The sequence below is a fragment of the Acanthochromis polyacanthus genome, chromosome 8 (assembly GCF_021347895.1).
Source record: "Acanthochromis polyacanthus isolate Apoly-LR-REF ecotype Palm Island chromosome 8, KAUST_Apoly_ChrSc, whole genome shotgun sequence".
In the NCBI taxonomy this organism is placed as follows: domain Eukaryota; kingdom Metazoa; phylum Chordata; class Actinopteri; family Pomacentridae; genus Acanthochromis; species Acanthochromis polyacanthus.
The window spans coordinates 10,466,156-10,482,599 of record NC_067120.1 but is presented as its reverse complement, the minus strand read 5'-3'; the positions used below and the strand labels follow the sequence as shown (position 1 = coordinate 10,482,599).

Sequence of the window (16,444 nt, the reverse complement as noted above, 5' to 3'; positions counted from 1 at the left end):
CATTGTAGGCCCTCGGCTTGGATGGTCTCGAGAAACTGAACTTTGCAGCTGGAGGCTGTTTAAATGCCCTTTAGCTTCGCTGAGGACCATGTATGTGTGTCGATGGCTTTAAATCATCCCTCTATGGGTTTCACCTGCCACCATGTTAATCTCAGAAGTAATTTCATGAAGAGCACTGTCTGTCACAGTTACCATCTTTTCTGTCACAGCTTAACCTTTGCTTAGTGTTTTGGCTACATCATTATGAAAGCTATATGATGAATGTGCTTGTATTTGCAGTCACGTATGTGGAAATGTAAAGACGTCAAATAGTGTGATGTCAAGGACTGCGCAAAACCACAAGGTTCATATGAAATAGTGATTTTGATCTTCAGTTTGCATAAGAACAGCTCTCTGTCTTCTTTAGGGAAGTGCATGGATAATTTTATATTCATAAATAATATTGAATTAACCTTCAAAATGTAGTCCACAGGTAATGGGGATGCATCTGCAGGTTAATTAATATCTGAGAAAGGACAAGCCTCATGAGCAGGCTTTCCTAGGTTTTTCTGTTGCTCTCTAAATAAATTAGAGGGAGACAAAAACACACGAACGGAGCTTTGTTATTGAATTACATCTGACATGCTCCCCTGAGAGTATAATTCGCAGGGTACTAAAAGGCTCGAGTGAAGTACAACATGAACAAATTAGTTTGTTTTGTACTTATCTTGTAACGGGACCGCTGGAAGGGAAAAGGGATTTAGAGGCAATTTGGAAAAGTAGTGTATTACAAAGATTAAGCGCGGCTGTGGTCGTGTATTGTCCTTCATGGAGATTTAATGTGCTTAACATAGGTTTGCTTTTTTTCCCTTCTTCTTCTTCTTCCTCTTCTTAATCCTGTCATGAAAAACATAAAATTTGCCCCTTCACAGCTTGCACAGACCCAGTTGTCTTTATGTCTTTGACTTTGAGGATCTCAGTCACAGTTGATTTTCTAGAATAACATTAGGACAAAGAATAACTGCTGCTTAGTTGATAATTAAGAAGAGAAGTTTGTACCAAGTTTGTACAAACTTATTAGAATGTACATGGGAGAGTCTTTCACACGAAGTGAACCGAATCCGCAATGATTTATGGTCATCTCTGAGAGTTAAATCCCCCCATTCCACTGCAATTTTTTTGCAACTTTCTTAAATGAAAATTTACAACATGAGAGAACCTTATTTGTCATTTAGAAACTGTGGTCCAAAATCACTTAAAAAAACACTTACAAACCCATGAATTATAGCTTTGGCAACCTAAGACAAGGATGGTGACAGAAATTTCGAAGCCAATTATTCAAGTGTGACAGCTGCTACATCTAACTTCTGCAAAGCAACCAATCATGTTGTAGAGTCTTTTTTTAATTTAAGGAATAGCACACACACACAACCCCAAAACGAGGGAATAATAAAAAAGTTTGTCACTGGCAAAGACAAGAGCCATCCACATGGATGACACAAGCTGATAGTGTGTCTAAGCTTTGATACGCTCAAACTGATACTGTAGAGTCTGACACCGTTTGGTACCACGATTTTATGAGTCATCTCACACATTGTGACATCTAAAAAGGCAACGCAGCCACAGTCTAAAGACATCTATATATGATAAGATTGGAACCACAGATATTTGTTGTCACAGCTTAGCACGAGACTGAAAATGGGGAAGCAAATGACCAATGTCTAAATGCATGAAAATTCAACTTACAGCATCTCTAATTATTGCTAAGTAGCATGTTTATTTGTTAAATTCTTGCGCTGACTTAAGTATAAAACTGACGATGGACCATTTTATGCGGACTGTGTGCCAATTTTTGTCAGCTGGCAGCAAACTGGACTCCCATTAAGTCACTACACCTGGCCATGAAATAATCCAACACATAACAATCATTTAAAACTACAACTTGCTGCTTTAACCTTAAAATGAACTTTTAACATGTTACAACAAACTACATGTTCATTAGAGGTGATGGTAGGAAGGTTTTGTTCACTTCAGTCAGAGCCAAGATAGCTTTTCCACCTCTTCTTTATGCCAAGCAAATCAAAGCAGTAGAAGATTATAGCTTCATATTTAGCAAACAAACATAATAGTGGCATCAATCATCTCATCTAGATAAGTTTCCCAAATTATCAAACTAGTCCTTTAAAGCTGGATCTAGAAAGCAGGTAGCAAAGATGAGCATGAACACTGAACCTGAATGACAGTTACTGGCTTTAGGGGAAATTACGTCTTTATCGTAAACATTTGGTGAACACTTCATTGCAGGGACTTCCCAGAGTGTTGTTGTCACCGTTAGGTTGCCAGGCAACCAGGTGTGATTCCCTGCAAAAATGTTATCAAGAAATACACAAACGTTGTGCTACTTTACACCACAAAACCACAGCATTTCTGGTTGTGCAAGTATTAAAAAGATATAGTTTCAAAGGAGCTGATAGATGCTTTTTCTGTTTTTTTAACTCTGGATTGAGCCGAGCTAGTTGCTATTTTATGCTAAGCTAGGCTAACCACTGGCTGATGACACATAAATGTAGTATCATTTCGTGCCACTATCTGTGAAAAAAATTGGAAAGTATTTTCCAGAATGACAACCTAAACAATTAAAGACAAACAGCTAGGGTTTGGTCTTCTGCCATCTTTCCATGTAACCGCTGCCAAAGAAGTAAAAAAACAAAACAAAGAAGAGTTATTTTCTCAAGCATGCCACTTTAAGTTGGCTCCGGTTGGTGGGAGAGGGAAGAAAACGAAACTATACTGAAGTTATGTTGGACGTGATACTTTGCTTATGTTTTGACTGCAAGGTCCGTTTGATTTTCATACCAGCTTTAATCCCTTTGTGAGAGACTGCTCCCTACATACTTTTCCTCTGCTGCTATTGGCCTTAAGACAACAAAGAAAAAAAGCCATCCAAATTATTTTTACTAAATCTTTCCTGTGAAAATTATCACCAGCTTCAAAACTACATTCCTCTTGTTTCTTCCTCAGAAGCAGCAGATTGATAAGGAGGCACGCTCCCTCGTAGTTCACTGATCTTTTCCACATGCAAAGCTCGTGCTGTGGCTCAATGTTATCATCAAGCAGACAGTGTTTCTGAGAGCAGCCTGGGTAGGCACGGATCGCAGTGGAAACATTTATCCTCTCAGTGGTCGTGGACTTGTGGGCAGGCCGAGCCATCATCTCTTTGGAAGGTGATTTCACTAACTGAATTTCCTCTTCGAGGTTTCCTGTGGTGAAAGCAATTGTGATGTTGTTGCTATGAGGAGACAACACTCAGTTTCTAAGGAAACACCAGAAACAGAGTGCACAGGCCTCATTTACAACACCACAGGCAAATTTGGTCGTCACATCGTGACTGCAGCCCTCTAGTTTTATGAAAGTGCTGTTAAACTACACACTTTGGTATCTAGTAAACACTCCCTGATGTGCCACAACAGCTCCTTCCTTTGTCTATATGTGTTTGTGAATACCCGTGTCTGCACATGTAGGAGGAGCTACTGTTGTTTGAGCTTTGTTTTTTGAAACTTTGATTTCATATTTTGCATTTTTGCAGAGGAAATTGGACTTTGTCTGCTGTTTGACTTCTTTTCCTTAGTGAAAAACCTCAGAAGCTAACAGAAGGAAGAGGTAAAAACCTGTCACGCTCTGGCGCCTCATGGACACATCTGTATTTTTGTTCATTTCCGTGCTGGTCTGACTGTCAACCGCAAAGTTGTTTCAGTTGCATGCTTTTGAGAAAAAAAAGCGGAATGTTTCCATCGCAACATGAAAGACCCCTCTCTTTTGTTTCGCTCCTCGTCAAGCATAAAGGAGCCTATTTGTACCACATTATAGGTACTGAGCCACACCTAACAAATCTGTGAGCCATTTCCTTTATGTGAAGAATAAACTCTGATGTGAATGAGGCCGCATTATGTGAATATGTTGACTCCCTTCCTATGTGGGTGGTCAAGCCAGGAAGCAGACCGTGCTTTCACTCTCAGCACCAGCAGAGACACACAAAGCTTAGTCACAGTTTCCATGCTTGTTCATTAAGTGGCTGCTCCTGGCATCCAAACAGCATCTTACTGGAGATGCCATGCTGATAGCAGCGATGCTCAGGCCGGCCTGCAGCCAACTTGTTATAAGTAAAGGGACTCTGCTCTACTAATGCCACATGACCAGTTAGCTGAGATGATTTCATTTTATTTAGCTGGTAATTGGAGACTAGCATTGCAGATCTTTTATGTAACAGTAGTCAAACTTAGCCTGGGATCTGGTTTGTCGCTGTGTGCCAGATACGGTCCAACGCTCCACACTCAGTCTAATAATACCACAGATCATAGGACATACAGTCAGGGAGAAATTTGTCTCCCAAATTGAGCTTTGAGTCTTCATTATCTGCCTGCAGTCTGACTCACCGTGCCAGAGTCTCACCCCGCTGACGGCGCTCTAATGAGGATTTTGGATCGAGCTTCACATTTTTATCTGCAGCTGCCCACTGGAGCAGATTGGGACAAAACAACCGGTTTCTGTTGTCAGGTGTCTCCCTCACAGTGTGTGTTTCTGTTTGTTCGGTGTGTGTTACCCTGCGAGTTTGCAGAGAGAGCGGAGCCGTGTGAACATAACAAGCACAGTCACTGTGTGTGCAGCCACCACTGCTGCACTTGCCTTGTGGTTTTAACTGGATGATTTGATCTTTCATGACAGCCGAAATACTTCCCTGTTTGCTGTCATGCTTCACACTGTAGCTCCTGGAAAAGGACACTTAAAAGTAGAGCTGAAATGAGGAGGAAAAAGGCAAATATTCTCTGCTTCTCAAATGTGAAGACGTGCACATTATTTGTGTTTATGTCATTTTAAATCAAATATCTTATAATGGTAGTAAGTAAATAGCAAGATCTTTGAGTTTGTCACAGTATATATCTTGTCCTGTTTCCTAGTAATTTACAGACTTTTCAAAGATGTTAGTTATTCAAAAAATGATTAATAAAAAATAGTTTGTGATGTTCAAACTATTTTTATTTTCTGAGCTGCAGATGACCAAGACTAAATGTGTTTTTACATAATTTTGCATAATTCACTGGCATTGTTGCTCCTCTGAAGTCCAAACAACATTTTCTGCTCCTGTCACTATATGTCAATGTAATATATTCTATACAGTTAAAGTTTTGCACCATTACAGAAACAACACAACCCTGGCTAGACATAGAGAGGACTCATGAACGTCTTTTGTGCAGTATCCCACAGTTCTAATGCAATAAATTGTCAGAAAAGTTGAATGTTTTTGATTATTTTTAATAAAAACTGTCATTAACAAGTACAGTACTTTCCCAGATTCATACAGTACAAGTGTTCCAATACGTTAATAAAGTTAACTGTACATGCTGTAGATATTTTTACTATTTTTTTTATTTGCTCCCATACTTCTTGTCTTATCTGCTCTTCATAAACACAGCCTGCAGTTCAGCCGAGTGACAATTTTTGTCACATGACTGTCGGTCAGAACTAATGTCTTGTCAGTTGCACCAAGGCGCCGATAATTTTTAGTTTCTTTGCACAGTCTTGTCAGGGCAAACGCTGTATTTTTTATGGCATTTTTTAAAAAGTTATTATTATGATTTTGGCCTTTGTTATATAGGAGGGAGAAACATGGGGAGAAGATTAGGGGAAGGACCTGCACCAAAGTGCCATGAGTTAGATCTGAACCCCTGATCACTGCATCAGGGACTACCGCCTCTGTTTTTGGGTCACCTGCTCAACCAAACTGAGTTACTGGGGTGCCCTATTTGTGTCAAATCTTTAAATGACACATAAAGAAAAAAGTGGTTTTGATGACGACTTTAAGCTCAGCTTTGGTTTCATTTTCCAAGGAAACGGGGCATCACACCTGACTTGTTCACTGACTATGAGAAAGCTGAAAATAGAAACTTTTTTTTTATGTATTTCCAGTTTCTGGCTGTAAACCATTGGTGCTATTTTGGAGATTTTTTTTAACAGACGACATGACTGAAACCTGCCAGGGGGCTCACAAATTCAGATGGTTAATGCTGTTTTAGAGTACAATAAATCTTTATTGGAGATATTTGTTCATGTCTTTTTGGTTGGTACAAAGGATCCTTTCTGCATTTCTTTGTTTCTCAGGTGTTTAGCACCATCTAGAAGTCAAACACAGCACTACACAGAACATCTAATGATCTTGATATTATTATTTTCTATCATTTACGGGTTGTTTTTGTCAAAGTGTCAGATAAATAAAACTCAACCCACTCAAATTTATTTCTTCACAGGAATCCTTTTCTCTACTCTGGTGTTCGGACCTGCCTGTGGCTTCATCCTCGGTTCCCTCTGCACTAAATTCTATGTGGACGCTATCTTCATTGACACCAGTGAGTTGAATATTCCTCCAATATTTCTGTTTGTTTGATGTGTTTCTCAGTGCTGCATTCACCCACCATGCTCTTCCTCTAAACAGGTAACTTAGGCGTCACTCCAGACGACCCTCGGTGGATCGGGGCCTGGTGGGCGGGCTTCCTCCTCTGTGGCGCCTTGCTCTTCTGCTCAGCCCTCCTGATGTTTGGCTTCCCTCAGTCGCTGCCGACAAAGGAGAGAGAGGAGGGAGCAGACAGCGAGCAGGTCATGCTTCCTCCCTCTCTGAGCCCAGAGTATGAGGCACCGATATCCTGCAATGGAGCTGTGATGAACCATGAGCCTGCCAACAGCCCCACCTGCTGTCAGCAACTCAGGGGTGAGCGTGCAAGATCCAGCGTCGTACTGCAGTGTTTTCATCCAAAGCAGTTTACATCCATTCACATTTAAACGTGTAAAATGTATGATACATATATACTGATTGATTAATTAATTAGTTTATTTGCTGTATTTCTGAAAAAACAATTATTAAATTGTTGAACTACGTGTCTGATGTTGCAGTTGACCTGCTCAATAATATTGTACAGATCCTTCAGAAGTGACACTTGCAATTAGTAACATTAAATCAATAAATTGCCAGCTTTTACATTAAATGCCAACTTCTTCATGTGCTGTTTATCAGTTTGAGCATTTTTTAGGAAGCTAAAATAAAAATTTGATGGTTCAGATTTGAATATTTCATTTCTTCCCTCCTTTATTACAATAAACTGAAGATTTTGGGGTTGCAGACAAAAAAAAAAGACATTTAAACACATCGTCTTGGGCTTTGGGAAACTCTAGTAGATAGGTTGCACATTTTTGACATTTTATACACCAAAAAAACAGATCAATGAAGAAAGAAAATAACTGTCACTTTAATAGATCATGAAAATAATTGCTGGTTTGTGGCCCGAGCAGCAATACTGCTCCGTCATAAGTAAATATAATGAAGTAAAAATGTTGAATAATACTGCAAAAGTTTCTGAAATATGAAGTGTTGCCAGATATTTGTATGTAAACTATCTCTTTAGATTTCTAAAGAACTTGAAAAGTGTACTTGCATGCAGAACTTTAAGCAGTTGCAGCATATTCTAACTCTGCAGCTGCTCTCAAGCTTTAAAAGTTTCTATTGTACGAATTAAATAATGAACCTAAATGCTAGTTTCAGTCATCACAATTATCTCAGGTGTGTCTGTTTTGCACGGTTGTGACACTAAGTACAGGTTTTGGAAGTGTATAATTGCTGCTATCTGAATGCTAAACCCATATAATCAAGTGAGATCAGAACAGGTGCTAAAAAAAGGCAACTAAGCATCCTGTCTTTCCTGCTCAGCAGCATGCCACCAAATCAGTGCTCACCTTCTCTCATTTCTTTACCACCAGTGATCCCAAAGGTGACCAAGCACCTCCTGTCCAACCCAGTGTTCACCTGCATCATCCTGGCGGCCTGCATGGAGATCGCCGTCGTGGCTGGATTTGCAGCTTTTCTGGGGAAGTACCTGGAGCAGCAGTTCAACCTCACCACCACCTCAGCAAACCAGCTGCTAGGTCTGCATTTAGGGCAAAACGTTACACAAGCAGCACCACATGTTGGCATACATACCCGTGTGATAAACATGTTTGGCCCACTTTGTGTTCAGGCATGACGGCCATCCCGTGCGCCTGTCTGGGGATCTTCATGGGCGGTCTGCTGGTGAAGAAGCTCAACCTCTCGGCACTGGGAGCCATCCGCATGGCCATGTTGGTCAACCTGATCTCCACCGCCTGCTACGTCTCCTTCCTGTTCCTCGGCTGTGACACGGGTCCCGTCGCCGGAGTGACGGTCAAATACGGCAACGAGTAAGACAGAACATCACTATATGGCATTTAAACATCATGGGGAATACAGGATAGGACAGGAGATGCTACATAAATTATAAGTTGAGCGGCTGTGAGATGAAAAAGTCAAGTCTCAGCACTAAATGTATTTGCTTTTCTGTTGATTATCAGCATTATTTGTGGAATTATTTGAATAAAACTAGAAATCACTTTGACTAAACTCTTCATTGGTCACAGGAGGTCACACATTTCGTCATTGTATCAGGCCAAAAACATGAACCCTTGTGTCGTCCTGTGGGTCAAAATTGACCCGTTTTTAAGTCTGAAAATATTTTCACTGTGAAAATTCTGATGTCCACAAATTCAACATTTTTTGGAAATCTTTGAGCATTTTTTGGTGGAAAATAAAAGAAATTATGAAATGTTTTTTAAGAACATTCACATAAAAATCAACCAAAATCCAGCGAATTTTGTTGCATTTTGGTTGATTTTTATGTGAATGTTCTTAAAGAAAATATCAGAAGTTTTACTTTTATATATATATATATATATATATATATATATATATATATATATATATGTAATCACTTTAGACATTTTTAGGATTTTTTAGAAGATTTTTACTCATTTTTGAAAATATTAGAAAATTTTCTTGTCAAATTTGGGCGATTTTATTAAAAATAAAACTTTTATGGGAAACTTTTAAGGAATTATTTAAATTTTCTTCCTGAAGGTTTTGCAAATTTTCAAAAATTTAGGGAATTCTTTTTAGAATTTTTTCATTATTTTTAGACAAGGAAACAATATTTTTTGGTGCCCGTCAATGAGGACAACAGGAGGGTTAAAGATTAGAGCAGTACGACGCTTTTCGTCTCCCGTGACAGTTCCCATGAGGTTATCTTAAAATGATCTTATTTTAACAACGTTTCACTTCCTGAATAACTCGTCCTACAACTCACCCAAAATTTTCCATTTTCGTGATAAACCTCGTTCTGTAACTTTGAATCGATCGCACACAGCTTCATCAGAACGATGTATTTTCTGTCCGATAAGATGAGCTATATGCGGGCTGCACAAGAACAATAAACAATAGATATTATATAAATATATTTTTTCTGTTCTCATCGTGTCTTCATGCCCTAGATTGTGACAGAAGTGCACTGCTCGCGTCCCAGTTATTCTAATGAATGAAAGCAGCTTAAACAAAACGATAGCGGTGAAAACTAAGCAGACCAGAGGTTTTTAGTGGAGGCGGAGTGCAGGGGATCTAAATGCGTAAACAGAAATTCTTAGTATATTAGTCATATTTTTTATTCAAACAACTTTGTATCATGAAGTCTTTAAAGAGATTCTCTATTCAGAAAGTGGCCTTGTGTTGCTGATGGTTGCATACACTGAATATGAATACAGCTGAGTCAGATGCGTCATTCACTTTCACACTGATAGATTGATTAATTCTAGTTAGATGCTAAATGCCTTCTATATATATATATATATGTATTTGAGTCATACGGCTGGGTGAGTCACTGTCGATCTGTTCGCACCCACTTTATCTGTCACTTCATCTCAGCCTGTTCTTGTCTTGGCAACTTTAACTGTGTCACATAGTTCAGACACAGAGTCGCTTTCAGGTTCTTTACGGCTGCAGAAAAAATATATTAGAACAAGCAATAAAAAGGAAAATAAAAGAGATGAACCCTCTAAATCTCAAAATCCACCGGTGGGTTTCTAGTTTTGTAAAAATCAATAAAATTACGTCATTTATTGAGCAAGAAAGTGTAGAGATTGTTTAACTTTTGAGTTTCTGGCAGTCGTCGTAGTCCTCACGGTTTACATGCTGTTCCACTGGAAAACAGAACTAAATCTAACCCTGAAATCACCATATTTGTAAAAATCACTTTAGTCTACATGTCTGTCCAAAATTTGCAACAATAATAACAAAAATATAAATAGTAACTAACTGGGTGTAAAATCAACATACAGATATATTTTAGATCTTTTTAAATGGTAAAAACTTGGTACAAATACGACAGAAATAAAGAAAATCCAGAAACTGCTTGGAGTTTAGAGGATTAAAACAGAATAACAACTAATAATGGGCTATAAACACAATACATTTATGCAAATACTCTTCACTCATGTTGAAGTTTAGATGCTAAAACAATACTTTGTGAGTGAGTTGCTTTAAGGACAAAAGACACCAAATATCTCAAATTTAATTAATTAAAGCCAAAAAGACTAAACATAATCAAAGCATTATTTATATCCATAAATATCTCATTGAAAAACAGGTGAATGGAGGCCAATTACAGCTTTTGTTTGACAATTAAATCTTTTCTCTGTACCGTAACTGGATCTGCAAAATATCAACAAATCACTTTGTTGCTTTCAAATTAGTACACAACAATTGAGTTAATTAGTTAACCGTCTCTGTCATCTTTTATTCTGACTTTCAGTTTGTGTAATCGCCACTCTTTTGTCTTCAGAAATTTGCAAGTATTTTATAGATGACAAAATGATTTAACCAGTTAATCAAGACAATAATCTGTCGATGAATCCATAATTATAATTTTCATTAGTTGCAGCTCTGATCACAGCAAAGTAACAAGAACACCACAAGCACTGTCACGAGGGAGAGGGAAACATTAAATTCAGAGGAGGATAATGGATTCTGTACACAGTATGATACTCTATGCATGTGCGTGTATCTCTCAGTTAAAGTTTTGCACCAGCAAAGCGACTTGTGTTTTAAATTATACAGAAGCCTCTTTTTCTTTGTGTTTTGGCTGACATTATACATTTGAAAGATGCAAAATGTTTCTCTTTACCGCTGTGCCAGTGGGAGGAATTGATGTATGAAATAGTATTCTTTTCCTTTTATTTGCAACACTTTAGATCTTCTTAAGACAGCTTAAGTAAAAAAATCCTTGACAGGTTCTGATTCTACCAAACAGTAATATTCAAGCTCAATCCCCAGCCTCAGAGTGGACTTTATTCCTTCTTATTTCAGTGTGAAAGCAGTATTTTTGTCTGTACAGTGGCCCTGTAGAAACACTGACTTGGGGGCTTCACTGCTCTTTGATTTGCTACCCTGAACCCATTCTCCTACAGAGCAGGTTAGCTGTTCAGTGCAGTTTCCATGGAGATGTTAAAAGTGCACCAGAGATCCATAGTATCACGGATGAAGGGGCTAAGGGTGCTTGTTTCGATTTTTGTTTGTGCCTCGTACGGATGTAGTTGGTACTTGTGGAGTGGAGAGAGGTGCTGAGATTTCTCTCTGCGTCTCTGTTCAGGACGTTAACGGCGGGAAAGAAGCCGGAGAGTCAGTGCATCAGTCACTGCAACTGCGTCACCTCCTCCATCAGCCCGGTGTGCGGCTCCAACGGCGTCACCTACCTGTCGGCCTGCTTCGCCGGCTGCAGCCCCGCAGGATCCACTCAGACCTCGTCCAACTCCTCCAAGGTCTTATTATCACCGACCACAGAAAGCTACGAAATCCACTGCTGCTTTTCTCTGAACCCATTAAAAATATGCAGGCAGCTCGGTGTGTTTTAACGTGTGTTTCGTTACAAGGAAAACAGTGGCAGTGTTTCGTAGCTCTGTCATCAGCAAACACATGCTGAGCAATCAAGTGCTGCTGCGCTTGTTTCAAGATCAGATGCTGACTGCAGATTAATGCTTTCTGTATTCAAATCACATGTAGAGAGAATTGCTCTCAGCTCGGCAGCACAGAATATCAGTTTACTGCTGCCTCACTGCCGCAGTCATCGTCAACTCTTGTTTTTAAAGTGCAGATATAAAACAGTTCTTTCTATGTGTTGGCACCATTTGTGACAACCAGATCTCACATGTTCCCTGCAAAGTACTTGTTGTTGAACCCTTTCTTCTTTTTCTGTTGCAGAACTCGAGGGGGTGTTCGTGTATAACCAGTGCTGAAGGTGAACTCGGCACGGCGGTTCCAGGGAAGTGTCCGATGCCCGGCTGCCAGGAGGCCTTCCTCATCTTCCTGTGTGTGATCTGTGCCTGCAGCCTGGTTGGAGCCATGGCCCAGACGCCCTCCGTCATCGTCCTAATCAGGTATCGCTGCGGCTTCACTTGAGGAGTGTGCAGTTTTTTTCATTTCATTCACAGAATAAATTTACAAGATTACAGAATGTCGCTCTTCTCTGTAGGACTGTGAGCCCTGAACTGAAATCATACGCTCTCGGAGTGTTGTTCCTGCTGCTACGACTGCTTGGTAAGAGCTGCGATCAGACCACATCAGTTTTTAGATTCTATCGCTCTGTCTCATTACTCACGATCGGAGCGTTTGCCACGGTTCCTGCTAAGGCTAAAGTTTACCTGAGCTCACCGAGACTTTCCGTTAATGAGGCCACACTGTCACTCACACAGATACACGCCTGCCTCGACCTCAGATGTTCTGTTGGTTTAGTTTATTTCCACACAGGAAACACATAAATCAGATGAGACGTACACAATTTCAACTGATGACAGTGGAAAAACAATTTCATATTCAGTAGGTGGGAGAGGTAATGGAATTATAAAAATCTAAATCAAGTTATATGGAGACATGCAGGCGTACTGTACAAAACACAGACATGACGTGATGTTATTGGAATCATTTCAGAGTTAAGCACAGGAAGCTGTTTGATAGATTGAAGCTACAATGGGCAGCTGGTTAGCATCGCTCAGTAGTGCTCTAGTTTTCTGTCAGGCCCCTCTTTGGAGGACAAAAACTTCACATATAAACAGTTTTTATATTAAAACATGAATATGCAGGGCTGTATTATTTTATCTGATTCCATTTTGTTGTTTTTCACAGTAAAGACCAGGGATGTGAAACTCATTTTAGTTCAGGGGCCCAGTTGGATCTGCAGAGGGCTGCACCAGTAAAATCACAACATAATAGCATATAAATCACCACAACTCCAACTTTTTCCCTTTGTTTTAGTTTTTTTTTTTAAAGTACATTGTGAAAATGCTCACATTTAATGAATTTAATGAATCTTTTTAGAAATAATTATGAACCTGAAGTTTTTTAGGAAACATAAGTTCAGTTTCATCAGTGTTATGCTTCAGTTTATCATTTACACATTACAACTTTCAGGTCACAGTTTATCTACAAACATACAAAACATTCATCTGGAACTGAGCGATCTGGTATTTCACTTTATGATCAAAACAACTTGTCAAGGTCTGGAAATGATTTAAAGTTTACAGTTTTATAAATTTACAATTTATAGTTAATGTCTTCTCTGTAATTTTTACACTTTATAAAGTCGTCCACGGGCCGAAATGAACCATCTGGTGGGCCGAGGTGGTGACGTGATCAAGTACACCAGTGTTCCAATTTTACATTAACGACACGTTCTTCTGTTCTCAGGAGTCCGTATTTGCCAAGTATGGACTTGCACGACGGCCACCGCAGTTTGTGCGCCACAAAAAAAACAGGCTGATGTTGAGACAATAGTTCAGCTGATTAGTTCCCTAATTAGTCGCTCACGCCCCCGTCTTCATGCCTCTGCACCACACTATTTGAGAAACACTGGCCTAGCTTAGCATGAAGACAGAAAGCAGGGTTTGGCATGGACTTTTAAAACCCTACTGATCGTTTACAAATCCCAGAACGGTTTAGGCCCAGAATACATCTGTGATATGTTCAGAGAATACAAACCTAGCAGGGCTCTTAGATCCAAGGACTCAGGTCAGCTGGTCCAGGCCAGAGTCTGGACTAAAGATGGAGAAGCAGCATTTTATGCTGCAAACAAGTGGAACAAACTGCCGATAAAGATAAAACTTTCTGCAAATGTAGACACTTTTAAATCCAGGTTAAAAACGTTTCTTTTCTCATGCATGAAATCTGCACCATACCTTTCATCTATCTGCACCTCACTGTAATGCTCTGAATGTTTTATGTAAAGAACTTTGAATTGTCTTGAACATAAAGGGTGCTATACAGATAAACTTGCCTTGCTTTGCCTCAGAAGGTATTTAAAGTAAGTGGGCTCAGGAAGTGTTTCTGTTTTCCAGGTTTCATCCCCCCTCCTCTGATCTTTGGTGCTGGGATCGACTCTACTTGCCTTTTCTGGAGCACGGACTGTGGCGATAAGGGCGCCTGCCTGCTGTACGACAACGTGGCGTACAGGCATCTCTACGTGAGCCTGGCCATCATCCTGAAGGGCGTCGCCTTCCTCCTCTACACCACCACGTGGTATTGCTTGCGGAGGAACTACAAGAAATACATCAAAGGCCACGAGGGACACCTGACGCCAACCGAGTTTTACCCGTCTCTGAACGACGGCCCCAAGCTGGTGGACAGAACAAAGTTTATATATAACCTAGAGGACCACGAGTTTTGTGAAAATATGGAATCCGTTTTATAGTTTGTAAAAGAAAAAATTACAAAAAAAGGACGATGTGGACATTTACATTTCTCTAAAAGGAATATTTTATGATTTTATTCTTTTTTCTTGAAAGGAAAAAAGTTTTTTGATAAAGGCGGTCAGTTCAGGTCACTGGAGACGTCCTCGGTAAACTGCATCGAAAGGGTCCATTGTAGTCGTTTACGTTTGAGCGAGGTTTCGTCAAGTGTTGCCAGTGAATTCCTGTGTTGACTCGGTGGTAGAAGACAACTACAGCACTGTGTGGCTCAGTCCTAGTCGTTTATTAGCGAGCGGACGCGGCGCCGCTCCGACTATAGATGCCATATTTTTTTTTAGGTCTGTCATGATTCCAGTGATCCGTGTGAAAAATGACAGTTTCCTTTCAGTCAGCACTGTGTGTTCCGTCTGTCACTCTCAAAAATGAGATTTTTATGGTTATTTCAATAACAAAAAAACAACAAAAAAAAGAGTTCAGGTGGTTCTTCGGTTATTTAAAAGTTGCCAAGTGTTTACAGACTAATAGTTGATCAGTCGATGCATTTGATTTCAATGCAGGAAAAGAGAACAGAAACGCCCAGACCGGGTTATTATAGTGGCCTACTAGATGTTCTAACTGTTCAGTTTCTTGTTCTCTTGCTGGATCGTAGACACTGTTTTTTTGATACTGCTTAGACTAGACTGTGAGGTCTCGTCTCATAGGTGCAAACGTGCAATTCATATCTGACTTGTCTGTGTTTATTCCTAGTCAGACTGCAGCTTTGTTTAGGCTTTTTTTCATTGCAGCAGTTTGTTTCATTTCCACGTTCGTTTTTACGTCCGCAGAGTTTCTTCAGCCTAATATGTCTTAATAAGGGATTAATTAAATAAGAATGTTAATTATATTTTCTCACGGCTGTTGCACCTAGTGGAAGAGCAAAGAAGAAAATCAAAAGTAATATTTTTCTGTGTTTCAGCGTTCGAGGTAAAAGAGGGGTAATATATTTGTTTCGTTAGGCCCAGAATGTTTTAATAGGTTGTGTTTGAAAGGACAGTTTAAATTATAAATATAATCTAATTATCTGGGATGTGTGCGTCTGATGTCACGGAACATTTGGGACAGTTCGTAGCGATGAAAGTGGGATGTTGTGGAGCAAAGAGAAAAGAAACACAATCCGTGTCTTGGAGCTCGGCCTGTAGTGTTCGACATGAAGCTTCAGGGTCAAAGCGAACAGCACTGTATTTCTTCGTGGATCTGAACTCTTTAACGTGACTCGGCACACGCGACCCGTTACTCTACTGATCTCTCTGCAGTTACAGTTTTGATGTTGTCCCTTTTCTTACACTTTTTGTATGGCAACATATGGTTTATTTTACTCTGGAAATAAATTATTTTTCAGAAAAAGCTTGAGAGTTTTTGTTTGTTTGTTTCATGGGCCTGTTGTGTGCAGTGTTTTTGCTTTACATTTGGTTTTATTCATGAATGGGAAAGACAAAATAGGAAAAAAAAAGCGAATAAAAAGCACAATAAATCCCAGCATGACACAAAATAAGACTAGAAGTTGATGTGATCTCCACGGTAACCATCCTCCTGTTGTGATATGAAGGTTAACCCTCCTGTTGTCCTCATTTATGGCCACCAAAAAATATTGTTTCCTTGTCTGAAAAAATCCAAGAATTTAGCAAAAAAATTCCCCCAATTTCTGAAAATTTGCAAAAACCTTCAGGAAAAAAATTCCAATAATTCCTTAAAAATTTCCCTTAAAAGTTTTATTTAAAAAAAGAAATCCCCCCAAATTTCTCAAAATTCTTGTAAATATTTTCAAAAAATGAGTAAAAATCTTCCAAAAAATCCTAAAAATATCTAA

The 16,444-nt window shown here is 39.5% G+C and overlaps 1 protein-coding gene across 1 annotated transcript in view; it reads left to right on the top strand.

Annotated features, from left to right (window-relative positions):
• Window positions 1-15,982, top strand: part of LOC110949352 (solute carrier organic anion transporter family member 3A1-like) — a gene marked incomplete at its 5' end in the record, with an annotated part of 39,318 nt that extends 23,336 nt beyond the window's left edge. Inside the window, 8 exons of the mRNA XM_051952070.1 lie at window positions 6,282-6,380; window positions 6,467-6,739; window positions 7,783-7,947; window positions 8,040-8,238; window positions 11,511-11,679; window positions 12,119-12,294; window positions 12,390-12,454; window positions 14,248-15,982. Coding sequence (XP_051808030.1) covers window positions 6,282-6,380; window positions 6,467-6,739; window positions 7,783-7,947; window positions 8,040-8,238; window positions 11,511-11,679; window positions 12,119-12,294; window positions 12,390-12,454; window positions 14,248-14,600 — 1,499 coding nt within the window. The remainder of the gene's footprint in view (window positions 1-6,281; window positions 6,381-6,466; window positions 6,740-7,782; window positions 7,948-8,039; window positions 8,239-11,510; window positions 11,680-12,118; window positions 12,295-12,389; window positions 12,455-14,247) is intronic.
• Between the last annotated feature and the right edge of the window lie 462 nt (window positions 15,983-16,444).